At 40.4% G+C, this 13618-nt stretch overlaps 1 protein-coding gene across 3 annotated transcripts in view; it reads left to right on the top strand.

Moving 5' to 3' along the window:
* The first annotated feature begins 4952 nt into the window (after positions 1-4952).
* dock10 (dedicator of cytokinesis 10) overlaps positions 4953-13618 on the top strand; it is a 46346-nt gene continuing 37680 nt past the window's right edge. The window contains exons 1-2 of one of the 3 annotated variants that reach the window (XM_055028105.1): positions 4953-5484; positions 13475-13594. In XM_055028105.1, the coding sequence (XP_054884080.1) occupies positions 5326-5484; positions 13475-13594 (279 nt within the window). In that variant the 5' untranslated portion in view covers positions 4953-5325. The remainder of the gene's footprint in view (positions 5485-13474; positions 13595-13618) is intronic. The other 2 variants (XM_055028106.1, XM_055028104.1) reach the window with 2 other exon arrangements.

The raw sequence follows: 13618 nt of genomic DNA, 5'->3' as shown, positions 1-13618 counted from the left end.
TTTTCTCCAGACCGGACAGGGCTGAGACTTTTTTGTTTTTCTTTCTCACACTGACATATTTCCGATCATCAAACGATTTTGGATATCGGACAAAGGCAACCCGAGGGAATAAAAAAAATATCCATTTGCAAATGCAATTTTTTTGGCAAGAAAACAACTATACAAACTAACGCGGCCCTGTGTGAAAAAGTGATTTTCCACAAAGAGGAGATAAGAGGTTTTGCCACCCTCTGCAATCAAGCTCTTGTGATCAATGGCAAGGCTTCTTTTTAGATTCCTGTTGAGGAATGTCGGCCTTTTATTGAATTTGCAGCACAAATGGCCTGGATTTAATAGCAGCTTGACAGAAAGAAAGAGAGAGAGCTGGATGAAGACATGCTGCAAATAGGGTGGGGTCAGGAATCAAAGCTGGTGCTCTTTCACTGAGCTGTGTGCTGTAAATGCAGAATTGTTTTAATTCAGTCATTGTATAAATATAATGTATGAGTTTATTTTTAGCACATCATACTGCTGTTCATGTCAAAATATGGAGTAAGTTTAAGGTTTATATTGCATGTCGTTCTTATCACCAGTGGTGGGTGGTAATATACTCATGGCCGTCACCGACAAATGCTCATAATCATCATCAGTATTTAAAATGATATATTTACTACTGGCAGTCGTATGCTTCAGGAAGATTTATAGACATCTTATAAATCCTCAGCTATAACCTTCAGTCATGCCCCTACTGAAACACTAATGTTTGGGAAGGGGTGAAGCATGGAACAGACAAGTCGACATCCTTTTTACTTCCTTCTGACCTGACTTTGCTCTATTTTATGCTGCATAGAGTTTTAAGGTGGAGCGTTTCTGTTCCTGTCAAAGACAGAAAAATCAGCATTGTAAACCCATCCTCTTTCAACTACAATTACTAAGAGGAAATGTATTTTTTTTAAGGGTTAAAGTTGAAGCTAAATAAACAGAATTTCCATAAATTAAATGTTTGACGTAAAGCATACCTTAAACAAGCACTGTTGTGTTTTTAAACACTTTTCAGACACATCTGACAGGATTGCCATGTCAGCTGGTCTTCTGGATGTGCTGTAAAGTGATTTTGGTCTCTCAAGTTGCTGTCATCATGATTTAAAGTGCTGTGTAAAAGCACTTTTAGCACTCTTCCTCTCGGGATAAGCTTCTTGGTAATTCTTTTAAAATGGCCATTCTTAGTCATTATCCAGGCTCTGATAAAGTCTTTTATAGTTTTCCTTTGGATAATGGCAGTCTTGTTTCTAGACAAAAGTGGCAAAAATAAAACTTTAAAATTCTTTCAGAAAGCTTGGGAAACAAACAAAAAGATCACATACAGCAAATCTGCTTTGAAATGTCTCCACTCTCTTACTGTTTGAGCATTTCATGACATTTTCAATTCTAGCCAAGGACATACTTGCAGCGGCCCGTCCGATAATGTACCGCGTGTTTGGAAATGGTGCGAAGGCAGACGGGGTGAATCAGTGTATGAGATCAAGACAGCTGTGTAACATGGGCACATTGCTGGACACCGGAGGGCACGTTGGTGTGGGCATGTCTTCATGACGGGACCATTGTGGAAACCTGGCGTAGAAACAAAGCCCATTTCTGTGGCTCCAGTGTGTAAACGCTGCTGCTATGAGGCATGTTGCACTGAGTGGCTCTCAGTGACAGGCAGTGGATGTAGAAGGAGGAGAGGCTATTGGTGGGAACAGTTAATGTTTGTCTTTTGTGCACTTCACAGGCTGCGCGGGACATGTTCTCTGTCATCTCCTGCTAAGTGGGCCGTGTTTGTTAACAGCACTGTGTGGGAGGCAGGGCTGAAACTCAACGTCTACACTTCGGTGCCTCTTTCTGTTTGTCCATTTGTGTTTATTTGCTGTTTATATATAGCTGTAAAGTATTATAATAATGAAGATGTCAGTGGGTGGTGGGTGGGATTTTGCACAGCACTGACATGGAGCTTAATAATTACCCAACAGCATCTCCATGGCTACCTCACTCTGTGTTGTGAGACCAAGAAAGTCCAAAACTCAGGAGCTATTTAACTTTATTACACATATAGGGAATTCAGTCAATCCTAAAATTAGATGAAACTCAAGTGTTTCATCTAATAGTTTTGGGATGACTTCATAGACACCAAATGTAGCTATTTGCAGTGGAAAAGTTGTAAACAATTCCCAATTTCTTACAGCGTTACAGAGATTTAAAGTCTGCTGCTGAATTATGAATTCAGAGTTGACTAAAGGAACGTTTAAATATTTTGAAGACAATGGCATATTATGAGATTCCTTGCTTTACTTTATGTAAGCATTTAGCACACATAATGAGCCTCAATGTGGATATTGCAGAGGATGCATTTACTTGCTCTAAATCTGAGATTTTCCCCCAAAATTGCCAACATCGCCATATTCTTGACATATTCATGACGGAGAGAGATCAAAAGGATAAAACAGAGCAACTTTTCTGCTGGAGGTTTTTCTCTCTACTGCTTCCACAGCCTAAAAACTACAGACATATCTCGGTTTGAACGCATTTCTAGAGAAATTCTGTCGCAATTATTTTGGGATACTTTTGCACTTTCATGTTTTTTCTGACTTCAGTTTTAAAATAAAATAGCTAAGTTTGAGCCTTCCTCCACTCAGTAAAAACACATTCCTGGTGGTGTTCACTGATTTGAAGCCCTCCTGAATTTTTGGCCCTTAATCAGTATTGATCCGAGTCTAAAATGGTCAATTTCCGACCAGCAGAATATTTTTTTCTATTTATCTCCAATTATTCATGCTGGTCCCTTGCATGTATTGAAGTTTTCCTTCAAGGTTTTTGTGATCAATAGGATCCAGAATCTCTTGTAAAGCCTTTCTTTGGCCTCAAAGAACTTCAAAAATACCAGTGCAAACATGCTGAAAGCTTTTCAGCTACCATAACGAGTGCTTGATTGTTGCCTTGTCAACAATCACTCTGTGCAGCAGATGAACAGTATCTGAAAGCATTGTATTAAATTAACGGTGGTATGCATTTGAGGCACATTTTTAACCCAATCAAGTAAGTATGTCACCTTCAGTTGTTATAAAAATGCTGCATATGTCAAATATAGTTTGGTCTTTGTCTCTTTAAGAAGCTCCTACTCTTTCTGACACACCATCAATGTCAGAATCAGCAAAAATCAGCAGGTCTGTGAGCACTCTGGTGTTTTCCCTTTTAGCTGCTTGCAATTAGTTTCATTTTCACTGATGCAATTCATTTTGAGAGTTGTTGCAATAAAGTAACTGAAATTGAAACTCTTTGGTAGTTTTTGTTCAACTGATTAGTGACTCAGGCTTTCTCTGACAGCCAGTTGAAGTGCTGCTCTGAATCTCATTTTTAACGAGTCCAGAGACGTTCAGTAGGTCGCAAAAATATTCATATCTACTTCAATGTCACAACCGCACTTTATAAATTTTATTAGGGTTTCATATGATTGACCAACGCAAAGTGTTGCATAACCTTGAAAGGGAAGTAAAATGATACATGGGTTTCAACAATTAAAAGAAAAGAAAATAAAACCCTGGAAAGCGTGAGCTGCAGGTCCACTCCTTCTATCACATCAAGGTGTTTTTTATACATATCCTGAAAATTATGGACAAATATAACACCACTTTGCAACTGCAAGGCAGGGCAAAGCCTGAGTCAAATGCACAAAAGTGGTAAAAAAAAAAATTAATAGAGGCAAAAAATACAGAGGAAAAGATTGCTGAACTGTTTGCTGACAGAAACAAAGACAAACTGGCATTGAAGGAAGAAAACACACTCACTAAATACACACAGGAGGAGGCGATGATTGTAAGCAGGTGCTTCCAATCAGGCTGGCTGGAGACACAGAGAGAGAGGTGGAGCAAATCAAAGCTGCCATGTGGCGTCATTTTACATCAGGGGTCTTCAAAGCCAGGCTCTGAGGTGTTCTGAAACTGTTAATGTGTCCTTGGTCCAACACACCTGAATCAAATGGCTGAATTATATCCTCAGAATGTAGTCAACATCTCCAGAGTCCTTCTCATGACCTCATTGTTCAGCTCAGACACATCCAAAAGTTGCAGGACACTGGGCCTCGAGGATCAGAGTTGAGAACCACTGTTTTAGATCTCGGTGATTTAAGCAAATACATCAGGGCCTGTTAAACTAAATTCAAAGCAAAAAAACCTGGCTTGCATTAATTCTTTAAAAAAAGAAGTCTTTACTTTGATCGGTATGTAGTTCAACAAGGACAACTGGCGCAGAATAACAGGGGCTTTTATGATGACAGATACTTTCAAATTGAGAAATGCTTTCTTCTGGGAACGCTCCTCTTTTCTTTTCCTTCAGCCACAGTCGGTGAAATAAAGCAACACCAGATGTTTTGAAGACATCAGAAAAATCAGAGTCACTCAGCGATATCGCAAGGCAGGAAAACTTCAAGGCAGTCTTCTGCGACTTGCCTTTATGCTCAAGCAAAGTCTGAATGATTTCAAATGTAGACTCTGCAGGGCTAACACTTCACATGCATGCCTCATCTATAAGGCCACCCACTCCACTCTCTCCATCCACTTTGTGTTCCTGAACTTTTCATTCTCTCACACTTCACTGCAACAGGATTGCAGCAAAATAATAACACACATCACAATCAGCCGGGGCACGCATTATTTAGCCGAGCAGTCGCAGCTTTGCAGAACATTTGCTGGAAGCTCTTAAGAGCAAAACCCACAATGGCCCTAGCACAACAAACAGAGCTAAGACTGAAAAGTGTTGGTGTAGTTTGGGAAACAAATGGAGAGAGTCATAGCTGCAGCAGTATGGAAATCAGAAAAAATAATGTTGGCTTGGGTGTGTGTGGAAGTCTCCGTTGTGCATATGCGTGTGGCGGCTGGTTCTGGTCAGCTGACGGGTTTTGCTGAGTGTGATTTGTTGGATGTGTCTGGCTTCGGCTGAACCACACACAGCTGCAGTCAGTGTGTGTGTATTGGAGGACGAAAACGAGAGCAAGAGAGAGAGAACACAAGAAGGGAAGGGAGAGAGAGAGGAGAGAGAGACATGCAGGGCTGCCAGTGTGTCAGCTCAGCAACAGCAACATTAGGAGCTGCAGGCTGAAGCAGAGCAGCTTTGGGAAAACCTCCCCAAGTTTTCAGAGCAGGACTGCTTGACGTGACATCACTGGGCCTGATGGAGCTCTAGGTGTCACACTTCTAGAGGAGAACACAACCCCTCTGGCGGGACCAGAGGCCTGAGCAGAGGCCGGTTCCGATAGAGGAGGCTGAGCTCATCCGGAGTGGATCAGGGAGGATTCGGAGGCCACGGCGCTGGAGAATGGGGTGCTCAGCCAGCGTGGTCTTGCTGCTTCGCTCTGTGGGCGGAGCCGACTGCGGTCATATATGTTCACGGCAGGACCAGGCGTCAGTGGAAGCTGCAACTCCCACTCTGGAGGGTTACATCTCCACCAGTTCACCTCTGACCATCATTATAATGGTAACCAACACTGCTGCATCTGCGGCTTCCCATTAAGTACGAAATGCATGTGTGGATGAGCGTTGGGTGGGAGCTGGCATTGTGCTGGAAAGGAAGCAGTTATGTGCAAAAAAGCAGCTTTTACAGTTCTTTTAAGGTTCGTTAGCATGCACTTTGAAACGTTTAAAAAGTACGTTAAAGTGTGCAGGTTTGTGTTGAGTTATGCGTTTTTGGCTCTCCGCATTTTGTTCTATCTTCCCTTGTTGAAATTAATTTTTTTATTTTTTAGTATTGCTGAGACTGACAAATGAGCAATGGCTTGAGGAGGCCATTAAGTTTCACAGCTGAGAAAGAGGCAAAGAGACGGAAATGGAAGAGTGGGGTGGTGGGGTCAGACATGAGGAATCTGGTTTCTGTGGGAAAAAAAAAAAAGTTTTTTTTTTTTGCATTTGGCCTGGAGTGAAAAGAAAAAAAAAGAAAATATTATTTGATTTTAACAGAAGTATTTGGTGGATGAGAAGTGTTTCACTGAATATATGAATGAATGGTTTGCAGAGTTGATGACTGGATTATGTAAAAGTACACGTCTCTCCTTACTATCTTCTCTCTTCAGGACAGAGTTCCCTGTCAGCCATGTGTAACAACTATTCTTAGCCAGATTTTTTTTTTAATTCCAAGAAATCCTACTTTCTGTAAGCCAAGTGGAAAAAATGTTTGAATCTTGGCAGTAAGGAGGTCTTTACAGTCGCCCCTTTTGTTTCCCCCTACTCCCCTTCTTTCCCTCCTTAAATCTTGTCGTCTTTGGTGCCCAGTTACTGGCTCCTGCGAAAGGCAAGAGAGCGAGATCCACTCCAAAATCATATTAGCATGTGGACTCAGCTGATCCATTTAGCTCATGGAACAACTGAGCACAAAGTGTCTATCTTGCAGAGTTCGTTTTTAAAAAAACATAACAGACAGGCATTTCCTTTGCAACAAAAAGTGCATCAGTCAGTGTTTGTGTTTTGTTTTAACTGTGTTGCATTTTTAATTCAAACAAGATGTTCTATGATTTCAGAATATTCTGATGTGTTGGGCATCTTAAAGCCGTGTGGCAAAAGTACTGGGACTTCCCAACAGGACCTCGGTGGCCAGTATGAGGTCAGAACTTAATCCCACATCCTTCTTGGATGAACGGGCCGATCCATTCAAGAGGGAGCTTGTCATGTTTCATTCAAGGCGCGTAAACCTTTGGCTCAAATATGGAGCGAACCAGTTAAAAGAAAACTCTTCGGTTGAATCAGTCCAAGCTGTGTACATGGCGGCATACCAGCTGTTGCTCACATTTTCCCTCAAAGGAGAATAGAGATGCGTTGGATTCTAAATCCGTGGCTTCACAAAGCACCTCTGTGAGGAGGCTCTAATGCATGGTTGAATCCCGCAAGCAATTTTCTCACTAATTAACTCAAAAACCTCGCTGGCCTTTTGAGGGCTCACAAGCAGTGGTGATAAATTTCATGTGACTCTATTAGTATCGGTTTAACTCATCCTCCCTCCACATTTGACCACCAGATGTTTCTCTTGGCTACCTTGCTTCACACACATTCTTTACGGTCATGTGTACCCACAGTGCTGCGTGTTGTAGTCTGCTTCCGGGATCTTGTTCGCTGGCAGAGAGTCAACAGCTACGTTTTTGGTCAGAGAGTTTATATTTTTTTGATCTGAACCCACGCTTGTTTGCATTTTAGGTCCTCTACAAACAAATCAGACTTTTCGAGCAAAGATCTCGAGTCTGACTCAACCAGACCAGAGTGAATGCACTCTGACAATAATTGTTGCGTCCTCATTAAGAGTTTCTTGATGTTTACTAACAGAAGCGGACTGTAAAACTGATGGATGGTGAACAGGAATTTGGTGGCATCAGTGGTTTGTCACTAGTTTGAGCAAAATTTTCCCTGAGAAAGTTTGAAGATTGTGTGACTTATAAAGAAAAACAAATGTAGCCTTTTGAAGGAATGCGGTAATGGTTTCTCCAGCATGTCGCCTCTTATTGCGATCACAATTGACACGCTCGACCACTTGGTGAAGCGAAGTCATATTATGATCTTCCAGATCAAAATCAAACCTTCAAAACATTTCAATTGTGCATTATTTATGACCATCCTTGTAGTTTGACTGTGATGGTTTAAGTGGTTTGTGTCGCAGGCATTCATCTGGTTGATGCTCGATGGCATGATGTGAATTCCCCCTTCAGCTTGTTGAATATTAAAAGAATAAAAATGAAATGCAACTGAAAATGTCATTACAATAAAGTAAAAATGAATAGTTAAAAAAAAAAGATTATGAAAGATTTCTTTTTTTCTTTTTATCACATCTGTCAAGAAGGTGAAAGATAGCTATTCTGGAGGCTGGAGCAAACATCTGGAAAAAAAACCCCACAATGTTGTCCAAATCAAATTTAAACAATCGATTGCGTGACAGTTTCTCAGTCAGCTCAGGTTGTGTTTTCCTGGAAACCACTTATTAGTTGTTTGCTGTTAATTGTGATGGTCAGATAGGTAAGGCATCATGATCTTTGTGGAAAGGTCGACCTCATCGATGGTGACTTTTGTAATAATTTGTTTTTTTGGTTTTTTTTAGCCAGGTAAATGCAAAAATTAATTTGCTATGGCAAACCAGGGAATACCAGTTTAATCTATTCTGTTTCCAGGTGAATGTTTTGTTGTTCTTAATGAATCTATTTTTTGTTTGTTTTATTTTTATTAAATAACTCTTTGCAGCCTTTTGCGACTTTATTTGCATACACATGATAATTGCCTTTGTCTTGCTGGTTTTAGCAATTTCAATGATTCAAGCTCATCGGTTTATTTCTCTTATGTTAGTCGGGAACTTCAGGCGTGTGACTCTCCATCAGTTTCAGAGTTTTCACCATGTGTTGCTTTAATGATATGAAGCAGATGTTTTCTGTCTGGGATCTGCTCATCTCTGCTGTCTCAGCAGCTGTCTTTGCACTCTTCTGTCTTCCGCTATTAGTCCACATCAATCTGCAATATTTGTCTTTTTCACGCTCTCTCCCTCCCAGTATGACCTTCATTTTTTATGCTCTAATAGGACGTAAAGTTCCTAAATCTTTGCTTGAGAATGACAAGTCTTTCTTAGCTTTCTGTCTCTGTGTTTTCCTGACTTCTGTTTAATCTCTTTTCTCTTCTAATTTCGGGCAAACTGCTTTGCTCCCAGCTATCCTTGTCAATAGTCGCGCTGTGAGCCGACAGTCTACTGCTCTGTTCGTGTCCTCCATGCAGCTGGAGCTTAGCATCAGCCACACCCACCCCGCCTCACCATTGCTGGGAGGGAGGAAGGACCACAGACGGGAGACGGGACGGAGGAGAGAGGATAAAAGGGGATGTTTAACAGGGTGAGAACAAGGGAACGGGGTGGAGATGGAGAGAGGTATCAAAGAGAGAGAGAGAAAAAACCGAAGGCTGTTGAGGATGTTTGATGAGATGTGAGAGCTGCTGAGAAGAGGCAGAGGTGGGTGGAGCCAGCTGGAAGGGAGCAGTGGAAAGGATGGAGCGAAGGGAAGAGGGGCTGCAGATACTGAATAGATGTCAATGACTGAATTGATGAGAGAGCAGTTTTAAAAGACGAGTCTTATGAAATAGAGTCTGTCTGAGGTTTCACTTAATGAATATAGATATATATATTTGCTGTTATTATTTCCCCAGTTGACAAACGTTGGTATATAGTTGAACTTTCTCATCTTGAATGGATGTGACTCGTGTTGTTGAAGGCTGAAAATCCACCACACATTTCATGATAAAGATGCATTAAAAAATGTGAAATATCTTGACCTTCTCTTGTGTTGTCATTTAATTTTATGTTTAAAAGTTTGATCCAGCTCTCTATCTGTCAGCTGGTGGGGTTTATTAATCTCTCTTACCGTCCTCACATTTCAAATTGCTGCACTGACTGTAGATACAAAATGTGCAAGTTTAATTTTGCTTTAATTTTCTTCTGGCTGCTAATTGATTTCTTTAGCTTTTCAAATTATGTGATTGCACTATGTACAATGCTACTCCATTGTCTTCTTGTTGCACGAGAGCCTTACGTCCTGACAATAAGGTGCAAAGTTGCGAGCTATGGGATTTGTTCCTATTGCTGTTTTGTGCTGCTTTACCAAAATGATCTGCGTCTGTTTTCCTACAGCCCTGAAAAGCATCCATCGATCCATTTCCTATATGCACTTAATCCATGGCAAGTCGTGGGGAAGCTTATTTCCAATAACCTTTTAGTGGGTGAGAGTCCACTCGCAAAGGTCACCATTTCATCACAGGCCTCATAGAAAGAGAATGGACAGAAAACCATATACATCAAGCTTATATATCTTTTAGTTATTGTTATTTCCTGCGTTTGAGATTATATTACATCGGACCGATGAGAACTAATCTGACAGATGAGCCTCATCAGAACTCATAGTCTTACTGAACTTGACTGTAGCTCTGAATATAATCTAAACGCACTCATATGATGGCCACGGTCTGAAAATAAATATATGAGCATTTGTTGTATCATCAAAAGTTGTTTCCTCTTGTATATTTCTCTGTTCTGCTCAGTGTAGGGAAGTGGGTGCTAGTCTCAGAGCAACCAAACATGAGACAAGCATTATGCTAGCTGCTGTAAAATATATCCAGCTGTAATGTGAGACATATATGCTTTTTATTATTTTATTATTATTTCATAAGCGCTCATAAGCGTGCTGATGTTTATTTTGGCTCACAGTTGCTGTGACAACATTGCTTGGTGCAGGAAGGTGGTAGTTTGTGGGCGTGTCTGTTTCTGTGTTGTTGCGAACACCAAGAAAATGTTGAACTAAAAACACCAAAAGAGATCATCAGTGCCGCAGTTATAGCTTTTAAACGAAAGCCTCTATTTTTTTTTTTAACTCCGCGTTAAAACACCGGTTAACTCACTTACATTTGAAAAGCGATTTGTAGAATCTCTACGATCTGATTGGTTTATGTCTCGCTCAATGGGGACTTTCTTGCATCTGCGTGTGTGTGTGTGTGTGTGTGTGGTGTCTGTTGGACAATCACACATCCACTTCCCCTCCATCCACGTGTGCTGAGGCAAGGTCGCACTGAGAGTTAGTTCTGCTTCTGAAAGAGCACATGCCCACAATGTGCATGTTGTATAGCTTTTCTTGATTTTAGGTTCCGGAGATGGTTCTCTGAAGGCAGCCGGCAATGAGTTTCAGGAGCAAAATCACCTTCAGGAGGAAAATAAAAACCAAACGAGCACGGGCGGATTTCACCCGCCTCAGCATTGTATGTATTTATGTTTTTTTTTTCTACTTCTTGTGGCATTCTTCCTTATTTTAGATGTATTGAATCACTATTCCAGGCTGGTAGTTAAACAGTAACTACTCAGATTATGTCAGTTGTATATTTTTGCGGTTTACATTTTGTGACTGTACTATTTGATTAAAAATCTAGGACCATAATACTAAGTTTGGTTTGTACAGAAACCTACAAGTAGTCCTCTTGCTTTTCTTTGGAAGACAGCTCGACTGTAATTCTGAAATAATCTCCAGTTTTTGAGAGGAGAAATCTAGACTTTTCCTTGAAACATTTACTGACATGTCACATGAGTGCCACTGAAGTCATAAAATACAAATCAAATCCTCAGACTTCAACTACACACCTGTTTCTTGCTTTTAGATGTAATCTAATTGCTTTTTTTCCTATAGGGATTATTTTAAATAACGATTGCTATTATTTTAGAAAGGTTAAAGGTCTTCAATAATTGGCGGCAATTATGAGTATATTAGGCTAAAGTTCCAACCATTTTCATAGATTAACAAAGTTCAACAATCAAACAGAAATGAGGAACAAAATCCCCAGCGACAACTGTAAGCGATCACTGTTTTCTTTTTTTCTATGATGGGAAATAATAGAGGCTGAATTTCCTTCCTTGTTAAAAACGCAAACTATCTTAGGGGCAGAAGTCGTTTTCATCCATGGTCACATTTTTGAAGAGAACTAAAACTGCGTTTCCATCATTCTGTAGCCATCTGTTTCACTTTTCATGCCAGAGACGGCCGTGAAAGCAGCCAGGGTGTTAAACCCGGCGGTGAAGCCCGGGGCCACAGAATAGAAGTGAACTGAACTAGCTATCATAACTTCCTCTGGGTTTCTGACCACAACCTGCTGCACCTCTCACTTTGCTGTTGTTGCTGCAGGGCTGCCGCTCTCTCAATGACAGAAGTTGCCATGCGCTGCTGTAAACATGCCTGCAATGCTGTTTTATTTTGTCATGTCACAAGTCCTGGTTGGTGGCTTTCACTTTATTTGTGAGAGGGTTGATTTGACCTGTAAAAGTAGCAGAAACTGTTGAGTGGCTAGTTCCTTACTGTTGTGTGATTCAATGCACTGCAATATTAGGAACTGTTATTAATTATTTAGTGGGAGAAACACATAATTACTTTGTCTGGGAGATAAAGGAAGCTGTCTAATGCGCTAATTTATTGATCTCATTTGCTTTCAAGCTTCACACTTTTCAGTGGAGTGTTTCAAAAGCTGCGCTGTGGCAGCAGCTCTACTTCCTCTGCAACTTGTTTAGGTCCCTGTGATGTCATGGTAAAACACCTAAAATGTCATGTTCATGGCTATTTGCCATTTGCACACACACACACATTTCTGCTTGAATCCGGCTGGGGTATGTACCTGAAATATCAAAATAACATCACAAAGTGGTTTGAACAGAAAAATAAATGTTTTTTGTAAATATGTTGAGAGCTTTACTTTACAGAATACTGCATTTTGTACCCAAGTGGAGACATTTAGTCAGTTCAGCCATGTTAAACACTTCACCATTTAATAATGGATGCTCTTTTGATTATTTCATGCAAAATCAGGAAGCAAAGATAAAGATAAAGAATGCATTGCTTGACTTAGGAGTTTGCAAGGTTTTGTAAAACGTCTTTCTACCCTGGTGAAACATTGTTGCTTGGTCATCACTGAACATAATGGCCTTCAAAATACAAATGCATTACACTTAATAGTGAGTTCCTTCCTTGTCTATGCAGTTGCTTGCGATTGTGATATGACACGTTCTATCTGTAAAAAGATAACTCTGATTTATTGTAATGATCTGTTGGTTATTATATATACGTTTTACAATACGTTCCATTTCTTGTGGTGCTTTGTCACATTGTATTACATTGTGTTAATGCCTTACAACAGCAATACACCCTTGAACCTTTTCAAACTTGTATCTTTTTGGATTCGATTGAAGTCTTATGTGAAAGTAGTGCATTACTGTGGAAACAGACATTGTGTATTAAGTTTTTTCCCTAAGAAAAAACAAAAATCTGAAAAGTGTGGCACATATTTATGTCAAGCTGAGCTGAGTGTTAGTAAGACCACTTTTTGCTGCAATCTCTTTATTTTCTTTACAAAATACCTCAATTGGTTAGGGAGTGTTTGTAAGCATGATTTCGTTTGAGTCTGGCCACGCTTTTATTGATGATTTGTCTTTAACTGGGCCATTCTGACACATAAATAAACTTTGAGTTAAACCATCTCTTGCTGTATGCTTAGGGTTGCTGTCCTGTCAGAGTCTTTTGTGGCCTCTCACAGGTCTGGGCTGCATCCAGCTGCTTCCACTTTACCTTGATGCAGCCGATACTAGTTGGCTGCTCTGAAATTACTTATGGGAGCACAGACGGCCCAACAAAAATGCATGATATAGTTTTCATATATTTGCATTTGTAAAAATTGTTGAAAAACAATTTTCTCCCTTTTCACAATTGCCTCATATGATGCACAAAATTATGATGCAATACTTTATGGTGTCCTTCATTCAAGTTATATTAAAATAACATCTATCATCTATTCTATTGCACCATGCAACGCAGGATTGCTCCGGATTGGATCGCTATATGGTATCTTGTAAGACACTGTATTTTATAGTGTTCAGATCAAACACACATCCAAAATTAAGTTTTGCCCATTTCCTCTTTCTGCATTTGCAGCAGGAAAAGCCGAAGGTGATCGATCCTCTTGACTATGAGGCTGTCATCTCTGAACTTTGGGAGGAGCTGAAGGAGGACCCGCTCAGGGAGCTGCTCCTCTTCCCCGACAATGACTTCTCGGTAAGTGAAAGGTTTCAGTGGTTT

The sequence above is a fragment of the Poeciliopsis prolifica genome, unplaced genomic scaffold (genome assembly GCF_027474105.1).
Source record: "Poeciliopsis prolifica strain line A6 unplaced genomic scaffold, Auburn_PproV2 SCAFFOLD004, whole genome shotgun sequence".
NCBI lineage: Eukaryota > Metazoa > Chordata > Actinopteri > Cyprinodontiformes > Poeciliidae > Poeciliopsis > Poeciliopsis prolifica.
Note: the sequence above shows the minus strand (reverse complement) of the source record. Positions and strands in the feature narration are given on the sequence as shown.